A 17,231-nucleotide genomic window follows, 5' to 3' on the forward strand; every position below is an offset into this window, starting at 1 on the left:
ATATGAATATCATCATCATGATATCTAATTTTGTGTAACATTTCAGATCAATCAGTCAAAGCATTGAACATTTGTGGCACATTTCCTGATTGGCCAGATGGTGGCGCTATGCTCGGCATGTGAATTCCACATGTGAATGTCATCACAATCATAATATCCAATATTTTGTAAAGTTTCAGATCAATCCATCAAAGCCTTGAACTTTTTTGGCACATTTCCTGCTTGGCCAGGTGGTGGCACTATGCTAGGCATGTGAATTACACATGTGAATATCGTCACAATAATGATATCTAATATTTTGTTAAGTTTCAGATCAATCAATAAAGGCAATGCCAATTTCTGGCACATTTTCCTGCTTGGCCAGGTGGTGGCGCTATGCCAGGCAGGCCCATTGGGTGTCTGGATATCATCATAATCATAATATCCATTAACCTGAGAAGTTTCAGACCATTCATTCAATGCACGGTGACTTTATGACACATTTCCTGTTTATATGGTGAGATATTAAAATCATGACATATTACAACTAGGGCTGTCAATCGATTAAAAAAATTAATCGAATTAATTACATATTCTGTGATTAATTAATCTAAATTAATCTCATATATAATTTTTGCTGTGAAAGTATTTTAAATATTTAAACTCAAATGAATCATTGAATAATCAGCATTAGTGACATTAAAGTTCAAAAACTCTTTTATTATTATTTTCACTGTTCAAATAATGGCCATAATAATCTATGATATGACCTAATATGCTGAGGAAATAAATTCAAAAGTGCTTTGGGAATAAGTTTTTTCAGGCCACAGATATAACCTAGGGGACACAATGAAACAAATTAATACTCCCCTCTATGTCAACACTATTTCTTTGCATTGATGCGCGACTTAAAAGTAAATGTTCCGATCAATGAACTAGGCAGCACATGTTCTTCTCTCCTTCATTTTTCAGTCTAATGGTTACTGACTAGAACGGCTTGGGGTCAAAGGTCATACGGAATCGATTAATCTGCGTTATTTTTTTAATCAGTTATTTTTTCTCAAATTAATTAATCGAAATGAATCAGTTATTTTGACAGCCCTAATTACAACATATCAAAAATCCCTTTGCAATTTAACATCAGCAACTTCTTGGCATAATGTTAGCCAAATTTCACATGAATCTGTCAAACCGTCTAGGAGGAGTATGCTAAAATTGATCATGTGACATCAGTGTAATTGCCATTCTTTCTGTTGCCAGGTGGTGGCGCTATGCCAAATATGCATTATGGGCATGTGAATATCATCACTACCATGGTATTCAAAGACCTGTGAAATTTAAAACATTTCAAGCCATTAAAACATTTCAAACATTTCGTCAAATTACAACATATCAAAAAAAGCTTCACAATTTAGAATCAGAAGCATATTGGCATCATGTATACAAACTTTTACATTAATCGGATCAATCGTCTAAGAGGAGTACGTTAAAATTGATCATGTCCACAATGCAAAAAATCCCAATTACCTCACTTCCTGTGGGCGTGGCTAATGACATGCAAATACAAAAAGTCGATTGTTTTGGGGTTACATACACCCACCAAATTTGGTGTGTGTATCTAAAACTATATGCCAACCACAAGTCACAGTGACATAATTGGGGCGCTATAGAGTTCCTGGGCCAAGCCCAGTGCCAAGGCTTTTTCCCTGTGTATTCACGGTACCTCTTGACGTGTGTGCCAATTTCATGCGTTTTCACCAATGGGAAGCACCTCTTTTGGCATCACAATTCATCACATTTTAGTCCGTACAAAATTCCAAATACCTCACTTCCTGTTGGGCGTGGCTAATGCATTGTACATACGAAAGTTGTTCATCTTGGGGAGATACAGACACCTACAAAATTTGGTGTGTGTAGCTGAAAGTATATGCCCACCACGGATCAGTCACCTAAGGGGGCATAAAAGGGCGCTAAGCGAGTCCCTGGGCCATGCCGGGGCCAAGCTTTTTACCTAGCTGCTTTGTGTTACACCTGACGTGTGTGCCAAATTTCAAGACTTTTTTAGATTATGTTAACCACCTCAAAATCAGGAAAGCAAAAAGTAGAATTACAATAATAATACTTCGATAATAATAATAATCCTTACAAAAACAATAGTGCCTTGCGCCCTTCGGTGCTCGGGCCCTAATAATAATAATAATAAATATAGCCGCAAGCGGCAATGGCGGGCCCGAGCACCTGCGGGCAGCAACCCGTGTTTATGTTGGAATCCAACAAAGCACCGGCGTGGTCGCGTTTGGGAAATGTACATATTTGATCGTGTGCTGTTTGCTTTTGTATTTTATTTTCTGGCACATTTACTTGCTTGGCCGGGTGGGGGCGTAATGCAAGGCAGGCCCATTTGATGTCATCATAATCATAATATATTAACCTGAGAAATTTCAGACCATTCATTTTCAGCAAAGAACATGTCTGATACACTTTTTGGCCAGATGGTGGTGCTATGTTAGGCATTGAAATTACACATGTGAATATCATCACAATAATAATGATATCCAAAATGTTTGTAAACTTTCAGATCAATCGAAGGCATTGTCCATTTCTGGCACATTTCCTGCTTGGCCAGGTGGTGGCGCTATGGCAGGCAGGCCCATTAGGGTGTCTGGATATCATCATAATCATGATATCTATTAACCTGAAAAGTTTCAGAACATTTATTCAAAGCATAGAGCATTTCTGGCACATTTCCTGCTTGGCCAGAAGGTGGCACTATGCTAGGCCTGTGAATTACACATGTGAATATCATCACAATAATGATATCCAATATTTTATTAAGTTTCAGATCAATCAATTAAGGCATTGTCCATTTCTGGCACATTTTCCTGCTTGACCAGGTGGTGGCGCTTTGCCAGGCAGGCCCATTGGGTGTCTGGATATCATCATAATCATGATCTCTATTAACCTGAGAAGTTTCAGACCATTCATTCAATGCACTGTGATTTATGACACATTTTCTGTTTATATGGTGAGATATTAAAATCATACATATTACAACTAGGGCTGTCAATCGATTAAAAAAATTAATCCAATTAATTACATATTCTGTGATTAATTAATCTAAATTAATCTCATATATAATTTTTGCTGTGAAAGTATTTTAAATATTTAAACTCAAATGAATCATTGAATAATCAGCATTAGTGACATTAAAGTTCAAAAACTCTTTTATTATTATTTTCACTGTTCAAATAATGGCCATAATAATCTATGATATGACCTAATATGCTGAGGAAATAAATTCAAAAGTGCTTTGGGAATAAGTTTTTCAGGCCACAGATATAACCTAGGGGACACAATGAAACAAATTAATACTCCCCTCTATGTCAACACTATTTCTTTGCATTGATGCGCGACTTAAAAGTAAATGTTCCGATCAATGAACTAGGCAGCACATGTTCTTCTCTCCTTCATTTTTCAGTCTAATGGTTACTGACTAGAACGGCTTGGGTCAAAGGTCATCACGAATCGACAATCTCGCGCGTTTTTTAATCAGTTATTTTTCTCAAATTAATTAATCGAAATGAATCAGTTATTTTGACAGCCCTAATTACAACATATCAAAATCCCTTTGCAATTTAACATCAGCAACTTCTTGGCATAATGTTAGCCAAATTTCAAATGAATCTGTCAAACCGTCTAGGAGGAGTATGCTAAAATTGATCATGTGACATCAGTGTAATTGCCATTCTTTCTGTTGCCAGGTGGTGGCGCTATGCCAAATATGCATTATGGGCATGTGAATATCATCACTACCATGGTATTCAAAGACCTGTGAAATTTAAAACATTTCAAGCCATTAAAACATTTCAAACATTTCGTCAAATTACAACATATCAAAAAGCTTCACAATTTAGAATCAGAAGCATATTGGCATCATGTATACAAACTTTTACATTAATCGGATCAATCGCCTAAGAGGAGTACGTTAAAATTGATCATGTCCACAATGCAAAAAATCCCAATTACCTCACTTCCTGTGGGCGTGGCTAATGACATGCAAATACAAAAGTCGATTGTTTTTGGGAGTTACATACACCCACCAAATTTGGTGTGTGTATCTAAAACTATATGCCAACCACAAGTCACAGTGACATAATTGGGGCGCTATAGAGTTCCTGGGCCAAGCCCAGTGCCAAGGCTTTTTCCCTGTGTATTCACGGTACCTCTTGACGTGTGTGCCAATTTCATGCGTTTTCACCAATGGGAAGCACCTCTTTTGGCATCACAATTCATCACATTTTAGTCCGCACAAAATTCCAAATACCTCACTTCCTGTTGGGCGTGGCTAATGCATTGTACATACGAAAGTTGTTCATCTTGGGGAGATACAGACACCTACAAAATTTGGTGTGTGTAGCTGAAAGTATATGCCCACCACGGATCAGTCACCTAAGGGGCGGGAAGGCTAAGCGAGTCCTGGGCCATGCCCGGGGCCAAGCTTTTTTACCTAGCTGCTTTGTGTTACACCTGACGTGTGTGCCAAATTTCAAGACTTTTCGATTATGTTAACCACCTCAAAATCAGGAAAGCAAAAAAGTAGAATTACAATAATAATACTCGATAATAATAATAATCCTTACAAAAACAATAGTGCCTTGCGCCCTTCGGTGCTCGGGCCCTAATAATAATAATAATAAATATAGCCGCAAGCGGCAATGGCGGGCCCGAGCACCTGCGGGCCGCAACCCGTGACATGTTGGAATCCAACAAAGCACCGGCGTGGTGCGTTGGGAAATGTACATATTTGATCGTGTGCTATTTGCTTTTGTATTTTATTTTCTGGCACATTTACTCAAACACCAGGTGGGGGCGAATGCAAGGCAGGCCCATTTGATGTCATCATAATCATAATATATTAACCTGAGAAATTTCAGACCATTCATTTTCAGCAAAGAACATGTCTGATACACTTTTTGGCCAGATGGTGGTGCTATGTTAGGCATTGAAATTACACATGTGAATATCATCACAATAATAATGATATCCAAAATGTTTGTAAACTTTCAGATCACTTAAGGCATTGTCCATTTCTGGCACATTTCCTGCTTGGCCAGGTGGTGGCGCTATGGCAGGCAGGCCCATTGGGTGTCTGGATATCATCATAATCATGATATCTATTAACCTGAAAAGTTTCAGAACATTTATTCAAAGCATAGAGCATTTCTGGAACATTTCCTGCTTGGCCAGAAGGTGGCGCTATGCTAGGCCTGTGAATTACGCATGTGAATATCATCACAATAATGATATCCAATATTTTATAAAGTTTCAGATCAATCACTTAAGGCATTGTCCATTTCTGGCACATTTCCTGCTTGGCCAGGTGGTGGCGCTATGCCAGGCAGGCCCATTGGGTGTCTGGATATCATCATAATCATGATCTCTATTAACCTGAGAAGTTTCAGACCATTCATTCAATGCACTGTGATTTATGACACATTTTCTGTTTATGTGGTGAGATATTAAAATCATATCAAATATATTACAATATTCCAAAATCCATTCACAATTTAATATCAGCGACATCTTGGCATAATGTTTGCCAAATTTCAAATGAATCTGACAAACCGTCTAGGAGGAGTATGTTCAAATTGATCATGTGACATCAGGATAATTGTCATTCTTTCTGTTGCCAGTTGGTGGCGCTATGCCAAACATGCATTATGGGCATGTGAATATTATCATTACCATGGTCTTTAATGACCTGTGAAATTTAAAACATTTCAAGCCATGCATGGTGAATTATGACACATTTATTGTTTGTGTGGAACGGTTTTAAAATTAACAATTTCGCCATTTTGTCAAATTACAACATATCAAAAAAAGGCTTCACAATTTAGAATCAGGAACATCTCGGCGTCATGTATACCAACTTTGACATGAATCGGATCAACCGTCTAGGAGGAGTACGTTAAAATTGATCATGTCCACAACGCACAAATTCTCAACTACCTCACTTCCTGTGGGCGTGGCTAATGGCATGTTAATACAAAAGTTGTTTGTTTTTGGGAGTTACATACACCCCCCAAATTTGGTGTGTGTATCTAAAACTATATGCCAACCACAAGTCACAGTGACATAATGGGGGCTTAGCGAGTCTCTGGGCCATACCGAGGGCCAAGCTTTTTACCTAGCTGCTTTGTGTGACACCTGATGTGTGTGCCAAATTTCAAGACTTTTTTCGATTATGTTAACCACCTCAAAATATTTTTGCCAACCACGGAGCAGTCACCTAAGGGGGCTTAGCGAAGCCCTGGGCCACGCCGGGGTCAAGCTCTTGTACCTAACTGCGATGCGTGACACCTGACGTGTGTGCCAAATTTCAAGAGTTTTCAACCATGTTAACCACCTCAAAAACAGGAAAGCAAAAAAGTGGAATAACAATAATACTAATCCTTACAAAAACAATAGGGCCTTGCGCCCTTCGGTGCTCGGGCCCTAATAAAAATAATAATAATAATCCTTACAAAAACAATAGGGCCTTGCACTCAGGCCCTAAATATCAAACCAGAATTCGTACACATACACTACATGGTCACTGTAAACATTGTCATCACTTCATAAAATCTGTACCTTCAAGAATTTATATGTATGCATATTTAATGAGATATTGCCTCATTTGCATATTTTATTTTATTTTTTAGGCAAAGTGTAATACAAAAAGTATTTCTCTTAATATGAAGATTAATCTGGTATAAATGTATGGGGATATCTATAAAGGGAAAAAAAGTCCCATTCACCTGTAGTGTGATAATAGTGTCATCTGTTGTGGTCATTTTCAGGACTTTCGTCCCGAGGAGATTTTGGCACACATCCCACGTTGTTCTGTGGGGTCATATTAGTCTATAACAGTTGAGATATTCTCCGCTAAATGAAGTGTATACAAATCTTACCCAGGACCTCTACTATAAGGAACAAGATTTTTTTCATACCCAGGACCTAGACTATTAGACCCTATGCTAGCAAAATATGCAAAAAAATCAATTTTTTACAAGAAAATCCAGCGGGATTACACAAGACACCGTACTGTGGGGAAAAAACAAAGTAATCACGGGGGCGGTACTTGCATCCCAGGTGCCGCCAAGAGGAACCAACTACACTAAAATTATGTTTTGGTAGGACTCTTTTTCTGACGCACGTACAGTACGTGGACAAAATGGCGACTGACTGGTCTCTTGAAATGCTACTCTGAAGACTGCACTGTTGGGTTGAAGTTTACCGGCTGTTAGGATAATGATATGCGAAATTACAGTTGGCAATTAACATTGTAGGAACCATATAATGCATTTCAAGTCTTCCCAGAAGGACGTTACCAATACATTTCGGTAGGTTATATTCTCATCATAAGCATACAGTTAGTTAACACACATGAGTTACGATACGACACGATACTGCAGTAGCTGCTAACGTTAAAGTTAATGTTATCGTTAAACTTGGCTGGCTCACGTAATCTGCTTAGTTAGCCAACTTTCTTGCACGACAGTATGCTGACCTGCTAGCGATAACAATAAGTTAGTGATAACTTGTCCGACATAAATATCGTACTGCCAGTTAATTTGCGTTAAACCCTCAGACATGTTAATTGATATTATCGGATTTATGCACATAATTAATAAAATAACACATTTACTGTATTGCTAAGGTTTAGCTGGCAAATTAGTTATCACTAGCAGCAGCTACAACGTTATAGCTACACTGATCGCAAATGCATGATCTTTCTGCATATCATGCAGCCAGTTACTGTCTGTAACGTTAGGGCTGTGCCTTTTCATAGGCGCAAACTTCGATCCATTACCTGAGCTTTATTGTTCAACCTAAAGTGGCCACTCGTTACAATGGGTGAGAATGTTCAGGAGCCCAGCCCCATAGTACATTTACATATATTCATTTAGCAAACACTCCTACTCAAAGTGACTTTTATGTCAATAATATAGCAAGGTCCATTGTTCCCGGAGCAACTTGGGGTTAAGTGTCTAGCTCAAAGGCACAACAGTGGAAGCCGGGAATTGAACCCACAACTTTTCAGGCTACTATAAAACTAGGGTGATAGCGAGTCAGAGTTGTCGATCTTTATTCTGTGTTACATTCCTTTTTTGGACTGAAAATAAGGCTTGAGGATTCGTCTGCTTGTAGAGAGTTAGAATCTAGATTGCTGACAGTCTTTTTCCCTATTTGTTTTCATTGTAGGGACCGCATCAACTTCTTGTCGCTTACTGCTTAAATCACCTTGTACGAGGTGTGTTGAAGACCTGCAAGTGGATGCTGTATATGAATCTGACCAGGCAATGGCCCAGGGTAAATCTGCCTGCTCGGAATCATCCACGTGTGTTCTAGCAGCTGGTTCCGATGGTCAGCAAGATCCCATACAGCCTGTCGATGGAGATGGCACAGGATTGAGTTTGAAAGGACATGTCCGCAACAACTACACAGACAACAACAGCTCATCAGGGATTGCAAGGGTGGCAATGGATGTCAAACACAAATGTGAAGCCTATGTGCTGGCTCTACGTCCTTGGAGTTTTAGTGCTTCCCTAACACCAGTTGCCCTGGGCAGTGCCTTGGCTTATAAACTTGAAGGTCAAGTGGACCTGCTGGTGTTGTTGGTGTGTGCGGTGGCTGTACTAGTCGTGCATGGTGCTGGGAATTTGGTTAATACCTACTATGACTTCTCCAAGGGCATTGACCACAAGAAGAGTGATGATCGCACACTGGTGGACCAGATCCTTGAGCCACAAGATGTGGTTATGTTCGGAGCAGTCCTGTACTCAGTTGGCTGTCTTTGTGCCACATTGCTCTTCTTTCTCTCCACCCTTAGACTGGAACACCTGGCACTCATTTATTTTGGTGGCCTCTCAAGCTCTTTTCTGTACACAGGAGGTAAAACAGCCAATTGTTTTCTTATGCTACAGGGTCATTCCACGTCAATTGAACCAGGGCCCACGCACTTAGGTCTCAAAAAATTCTGAAAAAATTACCAGGTGTACCTATGTTATCCAGGAGACACACTGTAAATTACTCTTATAAAAATCCTATACTTTCCAAGATACAGCCTATTTTACAGGGGAGGGGTGCTCGATTTTTGATCCTCTTTTTTTTTGTCAAAGTTCACAAAAGCCCACAGTCAATAACTAAACCATGTAGGAGGCTCAAATTTTGCTTGCTGGTACATAAATAAGAATAGTATGTAGCAAAATCATCACGCTTGGTCTGGATGATCACCATGGTCATAGTTGTCCTCAAAGTTGATCAAAATGTTATTGGAGTTTTTGGCTGGGCTCTGTTTAGCCTTCAGAAGACATATTTAGCACTCAACATAGGCTCTTGATTTATTTTCCTTACTGAATAAGTAGAAACACTCTCACAAAAAGCAATGAACAGAAAAATAAATCCCTTCAGGTCTGAACAGCAGACCTCACAAATCCTGAAAAAAATCATTTTGGTTATCATTTTCAGAGCTCCCAAACACCTTGTGGGAATATACAAATATTTTTTTTAATATGTTTTTCTTTATTCTCTCCATGATCCCTTCTTTTTTAAAACACCAATTTGACTTGTCTTATGAAAATCTTTCTTTTTTTTTTTCACCTGAACATGGGCAAAATGCCCCATTGACATCAATATGTTTTGTGTAGAGTTACCACAGTGCCACCTGTGGTTGTATAGAGTAACCTGTGGTAGCTCTATACAAAACATATTGATCTCAATGGTGCATTTTGCCCATGTTCAGGGTGGAAAGTGAAAAAGAAAGATTTGCATAAGACAAGTCAAATTGGTGTTTTTAAAAAGAAAGGCTCATGGAGAATAAAGAAAAAAATATTAAACAAATCTTTGCATATTCCCACAAGGTGTTTGGGTGCTCTGAAAATGAGAACCAAAATGATTTTTCAGACTTGTAAGGTTTCCTGTTCAGACCCTGAAGGAATTTATTTTCTGTTCATTGCTTTTTGTGAGAGTGTTTCTACTTATCTCAGTAAGGAAAATAAATCAAGAGTCTATGTTGAGTACAAATATGTCTTCTGAAGGCTTGAACAGAGCCCAGCCAAAAACTCCAATAAAATTTGTATCAACTTTGAGGGACAGCTATGACCATGCAGGATTATCCAGACCAAACGTGACGATTTTGCTACATACTATTCCTATTTATGTGGATGCAATGCAAAATATGAGCCTCCTACATGGTTTAGTTCTTGCGCTGTGGGCTTGTGAACTTTGAAAAAAAAAGAGGCCGAACAAAATCGACACCCCCCTCCCCCTGTAAAACTGGCTGTATCTTGGAAAGTATTGATCTTACATAAGAGTAATTTTACAGTGTGTCTCCTAGGTAACATAGGTACACCTGGTAATTTTTTCAGAATTTTTTGAGACCTAAGTGCGTGGGCCCTGGTTCAATTGACGTGGAATGACCCTACAGTGCATTTTCTTGTGATCTGTTTAGTGCAGTGGTTCTCTAGCTGGGGGCAATGGAACCCTGAACAACCAACCGCCGATCAGAGTTTAACAGACCACCAGGCGCAGAGTGTGTCCAAATGTGTCTGAAATTAACATCACCTTAATCAGATATGTGCCACGTCAACAATCCCATGTCAAAATAAATGGCAGGACTATTGCAGGGTTTCCACGGGGTCATAAAAAGTAAAAAAAGTCTTAAATTTGATAATAAGAATTTTAGGCCCTAAAATTTCATAAAAACATCCCGATTTTCCATACAAGGTCATAAATTACATTTAGTCACGTCTTAAATTCATACACTCGTTCATTCATTGGTTCTACCATTGCCTTTTCCCCACCAGAAATGCACAGGCGGCGGTATTAATTCATTCCGCCTCTTGTTGTAGTTCTGTCTGAGGAATCTGGGTGTTATCACAGCGTTCCACAATTCAAGGTCGATGCGGCAGTGCAGCAAACAGACTTGTCGGAAGGACTTTTAAAGAAACCCGTGCAAACTCCGAACACCCAGGCTTCACTGCCATTGTTTTCTTTTACAGTCTATGGTTGAATGTTGCACCAGAGAGGGTTGAAGCAGGTTTCTGTGAAATTCCAGCGATTAAATCCATTAAGAATGACAGTGTTGTTTTGGAATAAGATACGTATTTCATGTCAGTGTGCGCAAAGCATGCTTCTAGTGCTTACCGTAGCCTATGTGTCTTCTCCTCACACACGTACGCAGCTTTCAACCTTCAACTGTCATGTGTGATCATGGGCGGATTATGAACTTTTGGGCCCCTGGGCCCAGATGTATTATGGGCCCCCCACTAATTGTCGTATATGTGTGAGGGGGGGTTTTGGGGTCCTCCCCCAGAAATTTTTTAATTTGTTTGATGTGATTTCCTGTATTCTGGTGTATTTTGGGGATTGCCAATACTAAATTCAATCATATTCATAGCCTACATCCTGATTTGTTGATATTGAGGCAATGATTCCATGCAAAGACTTGAGCTTCAGGGCCCCCTGACCCCTTGGGCCCCTGGACCTGGGCCCAGTAGGCCCGTGCAGTAATCCATCCCTGTGTGTGATGCTGTGACCGCAAAGCAACAAATAATAGCCTAATAGCCTAGTAGCCTAGGTTAATGTTAAGTTGATTTGCTGAAATGCATCTCTCAAGTTTGTGTTGCTACCCTACCTAGGCTATGGAATTTAGTTCATTTAGGCCTACTGTTGGGTTTAATGACATTTCAGAAATAGGCTACGCAGCCTATTGACAAACTCACCAAAATCATAGAAATTAACATTGCAAGACACTTATCTCTGCCTTGATCCCAGAAAGATTTTCTTTGGCTTGTTAGTTTTTTTAACATTTATTTTATCTAATGAGATAGAAAACACAATGATTTTGCATCCACATATCCTTGCACTATGCACATTTTCCACTAGCCTAAAACGGTGAGACTGAAAGCTAATTACTTTTTTACGTACTTCTTAAAATGACAGGCACTCAATTACACCTACACACCACCGATGTAATGACAATAAAGACAAGTGTAATAGTTTACAAATCAATATGAAGTATTCAAATTACTAAATATTTAGCTATTACTAATTATCCAGATCATAAAATACTAGAAATTATTAACAAAATATACAGCTCTGGAACTCATTTAAATGTCACTCAGCAACAGTAGGATAAAATCAGAAAAATGTGCAGTGGTCTCCAGATGTTTTCCAGAGCTGTATAAAGTTTATATGAATTTCAAAATATGAAATAAAAACATATAACATAAGCCATCAGCTATGGCTCGAAGAGGATGCGTTTAGTAGTTGCCTCAAACCCGTCCCCGTCCCTAACAATCGGTATTAATTAATAGGTACCAATCAAAAAGATCGATACTGCGCGGGATTCCATCTGTGTCGTCTCCAGTTCCACACACAGTGGGTTCAGATCAACCTCCTTGAACCACCTTGACAGCGGAGGTCCTGTGGGTGTTGAATACCGTGACCAAACACCACTTGTACGGGAACGAAGATATAGCCAAATGTTTCCAAACAATGTTCCCAGATAGCATCGCCCAAAAATATTTTGAAGGGAATTTTAATGACTAAAGTTATTTTTTGTAATTTGTGTAGGTTATAAATTTAAATCATAATGGTCATAAAAAGGTCTTAAAACGTCTTAAATTTGACTGACTGAACCCTGCAGAAACCCTGTATTGTGAAGTAATCTGTTTTTAAGGTTACAAAAAATTCCATCTCTGCACCTCACTGTTTTTTGAGAAATTGGACAAGATATGGTGTAAAATTGAAATGACAAACAGTACATGAAACATATTCTAATCTACAGTGCATTGATGTTGAAAGCTGTCATCGCATCTTTCTTTTTTAAATGAAAATGTGCCTTAATGTGAGGAACTGACAGTTTGCAGTTAAAACAATCTGATGGAATTGACAACAAATAACAAAAAAAAATAACAACTTATTTTCACAAAACAAATTGAGTTCATGCCAGTCATTTTGTTTTACTGCCGATGCTAGCTACTAACTAGCCTGATGTAGCCATACTCAATTCTAGTCAGAATTTGAGTATGATACTGTTTGATTGGGACGTGATTATGGAGCTTATTTCAACCGATACATGGGGAGAAATGCCTCTGCACTTAATTGGATAGACCTAACTAATTAGAGCAACGAAATAGCCTACCATGAATCCTGTAGAGAGAACAGCCAAAACATCCTTCTTCTTGCTGTTTTAGTTTTGTTTTGTTTTAGATCATTTTTAAAAGTTATATATATCTTGTACAACAGACGCGATAGCCAAATCTAAATGTATATCTATTCTAGCGACAACATTTTTGTTATATACAAGATCAACCGAAGCCTGCTCAGGTGACAGGTGATAGACTAGACACCATTGGCCATCTGTCCATCATCGAATAAAGCCCGCCTGGACAATTAGATTGGTGTGGACTGCTCTGGTTCGATTGCTTGTCAATGGAGCAAGTCCAGTCCGAATTTCCCGACCTCAAATTTTGTGACCGGGGATAAATTCGGGCTGGCTTCCAGACTAAATGCTAACAGAACCTACTAGAAAATAATGAGGTTATCTCTAAGAATTTTTAAATAATTTTCTCAGAAATCTGCAGGAATTGGCATATGGATGTGAGACCGGAGATGATAATATTCAAATTAAGAATATTTAAAAACATGTGTGATGTGGCAAGGGATCCTAAAGCTTGATGGATGCCCTTGATATTGCCTGATTTTGTTACATTGGTGTACCATTCTGAAACTGTATGAAACGCATGTCATTTGGAAGTTTGTGAGTTAATTTAGCTTTTTTATGTTAAAGCCTATTTTAAGTTTTACATCTTTAAAACACATTTTATTGAATGAATGGTTGAACCCTTCTTTGTTGACACACTGTTTTTATTTGTAGTGGGAATACGATAAGTGTCATAAATGTGACACAGTACTAATACAATTGAGGAGGATAATTGTCTCATATACATTCTATTAACATTTAAACATAACATTAAAAATATGTTAATTATTGAACCTGATAGTTTCAACTCCTGCACATGTTTTGTATAGAGATGCACCAATTTGGAAATTTGAGGCCGATAACGATAACTGTTATTTATTGGTTTGTTGTGGCCAATACTGATACGATAGCTGATAATATTACTCTTGGATTCTTTAAGTGCAAGGTACAGCATTTAATAAGCAGCATTTCATTTGCAGTCATTTTGCATACCACCAGTGACAGACAGAACTAGATAGATAGATAGATAGATAGATAGATAGATACTTTATTGATCCCAAGGGGAAATTCAACATTTTGAACTCATAATAGGCCTGTCCTCAAGCAGCAAAACTAGTCATCAAAATAGTATGTGTGGCTCCTTTAAGGTGAAGGTCAGTCAGTGAGTGTCTGTCCAGCGAGAGTGGACGGAGATAAACGGAAAAGCTGGAAAAATGCTGGTGACCGGATCCGAGGTCATGATGAAGGAAACTTGAGCATAGTTTCAACTTCAATTGAATAAAGCATGGAATTTATGGAATATCGTGAAATTTTGGAAAGTCTATTCCAGACATGGAAAGTCAGGGAATTTTGTACAGGCACCGTTTGCATAAGCTGCATTTAATTAGTTATTGGCATTATGGACTAGTTGTTATAACAGTGACTGCAAAGAATTGTGGCTTGTGTAAGGCTACCAGCATACCATGCCATGTACCATGACTGAAAAAGGGGATGCATTTCTGTTATGTTATTACAAAGCAGACAGCTGCCTTTGATTTGTAACCGGCAGATCTGAAGCAAAATTTGTTTTGAAGTCATATTGGTCTATTCCATGCCAACACATTAAAAATTCAGAGCATTTCAGGGTTTAGGAAATTTGCACGCTACAGCTTGTAATGGCTTTGGTTTCTTGCCTACTAGATAATGTCATGTTGCTCTGTGTCTGAACAAAATGTGTTCTAAAAGTCTACAACTAGAATCCTGTTTCGCCCAACATTTAAGAAATACCATGTTAAAATGTGATTCTGATGTAGTCAGATGTTTTACTCTTACCTGAAACATGGGATGGGGTCATTTTTTTTCTGATATTCTACTAACATACAAATTCATTTGTCTTCTAGGAATTGGTTTCAAATATGTGGCCCTGGGTGATGTCGTTATCCTCATTACATTTGGCCCTCTTGCTGTGATGTTTGCACATGCTGTGCAGGTTGGATATCTTTCAGTATTGCCTCTGGTCTATGCCGTGCCACTTGCCCTCAACACAGAAGCTATCTTGCATAGCAACAACACCCGAGACATGGACTCTGACAAGCAAGCAGGCATTGTCACATTGGCCATCCTGGTGGGGCCTACATTATCTTATGTGCTTTATAATCTTTTGCTTTTTGTCCCTTATGTACTCTTCTGTATCCTGGCCACACACTACACCATTAGCATGGCATTGCCCTTGCTTACCCTGCCTATGGCCTTCCCCCTAGAGCGGCAGTTCCGCAGCCAGTGTTATTCCAAAATACCCCAAAAGACTGCGAAACTCAACCTGCTCATGGGGCTGTTTTATGTTTTCGGAATAATCTTAGCACCACAAGGCAGCTTACCATTACTGTGAAAATATTTTAGAGATGTTGCTATTTGTTTTCATGTAAAAATGCTTCTCATTGTTTTGTATTTATGTATTTGTGTTCCCTACAGATTCCAAAAGTAAGTTACTGCAATAATATTGGAAAAGTGATTTATCAGAAAGACTTGCAGGCTCACACATTCAAGTTTGGTTTTTGTATGTCTACGAGGGTGCTGTCAGGAGGTCTTCTTTGTAATTTTTCACTACCTCTGATTTCTAAGTATAAACTGAAAAACAACCCTTAAATAAAGAAACAAGGCCATTGTACTTTCCTTCCAGGCCCTGTATTTTCTTTTGCATTTTCACCATTTTGAAAGAAAAGCTTAGATTTGTAATCCCTTGTCTCCTTCAGATCTATAATATTTTGAGCTCATTGTTGGTACCATGAAGAATAAAATGTGCCTTTAAAATTATTGTTTGTATGTGTAAAAGCTTTAGTAAACTTAAATGTTTGATGCAGGGGCATGTCTACGGTTGCTTGATGGTCTTTTGGGCCCCCACCGTTGACTTCAGGGCAACTCTGACCATCAACCAGAGTTTAATTAAAGAAAAAAAAGCAATGTTTCAACCTAACAGGGTCTTCTTCAGGCAAACCATAAAGAAGACCCTGGTCGGTTGAAATGTTGCTTTTTTTCTTTTAATTACACACTGGGAGCTACTCCGGTGTGCGGACACTTTTTACACTGACACGTTCCCCTGGCTGCTAAAGTGGAGACCAATTCCCTCTGCCAGTCACTGTGCTAAATTGTCTCACGCATACCAAGACGTTCACCTCGCAATAGTGTTCCATTTGCTACCTTTGATACATTCGCTAGAAGTGTGCCATTCACTTCATCTGTTGATGGAAAACCACCCAGCATGGTAGAAAAATGTGCATTAACAGGGACATTAAGACATAACTTAATTAGCTAGAATTGGTCTGTTGAATGGAAAACCATTTTGGGGCTTCTAATATCACTCAAAATGACATTGAATGAATGTAATTCGCTTGAAAATCTTATGGAAAAAGGGCTATAGTCACCTGCATATTGATTTTGTATTGATGGTAATAAGGGTACTGCAGCTAAAACACAAAACATGCTTGTATGATGTGATATTTTATTAATTGTTTGGGTTATAATCAAAATATTTTAACAATACACCATACTTTTTTTATGGGAAAGGATTTTAAGGGATTATCTGATGCATCAGGTAAATTAGGACAAAAAAAAGCCACTGTGAGCCATACAATCAAAAACCTTATGCCCCACATAGGCTAACAGGTGATTATAGTAGTTTTGTCAGTTATGTTCATAAACATAGCTAACAATACTACTGAAAAATATTGAAGATGATGCAATGATTGTAATAATAGACCAGAAAAAAACATGATTGAAGCTGTTAGCATGTATGGTGCATTTCTGATTGCAGTGATCCTTTCGATCAAAAGTGTTTTTGTGCTCAGTGTAGACATTTTCAAAATCGCTGTTGGTCTCCTAGGCTAAAATCATTCAGTAGGCCTACTAAAGAAGCTTCATTAAAAATGCGGTGCTTTTATCCACTCGTATCAGTAATTCCACGAATCCACCCCACTAGGGTGACCATTGTCCTGAATCCCAAAAAATATACTAGAGCAGAGTCGAA

General features: G+C 38.6%; 1 protein-coding gene across 1 annotated transcript; it reads left to right on the forward strand.

Annotated features, from left to right (window-relative positions):
* The first annotated feature begins 7,179 nt into the window (after nt 1–7,179).
* Nucleotides 7,180–16,021, forward strand: ubiad1 (UbiA prenyltransferase domain containing 1). The gene is made up of 3 exons (XM_048242208.1): nt 7,180–7,361; nt 8,224–8,913; nt 15,109–16,021. The coding sequence occupies exons 2-3, from the start codon at nt 8,322–8,324 to the stop codon at nt 15,594–15,596; spliced, it is 1,080 nt and encodes a 359-aa protein (XP_048098165.1). The 5' UTR covers nt 7,180–7,361; nt 8,224–8,321; the 3' UTR covers nt 15,597–16,021.
* The last annotated feature ends 1,210 nt before the right edge of the window (nt 16,022–17,231 follow it).

Source organism: Alosa alosa, chromosome 4 (assembly GCF_017589495.1).
Source record: "Alosa alosa isolate M-15738 ecotype Scorff River chromosome 4, AALO_Geno_1.1, whole genome shotgun sequence".
Lineage (NCBI taxonomy): Eukaryota > Metazoa > Chordata > Actinopteri > Clupeiformes > Clupeidae > Alosa > Alosa alosa.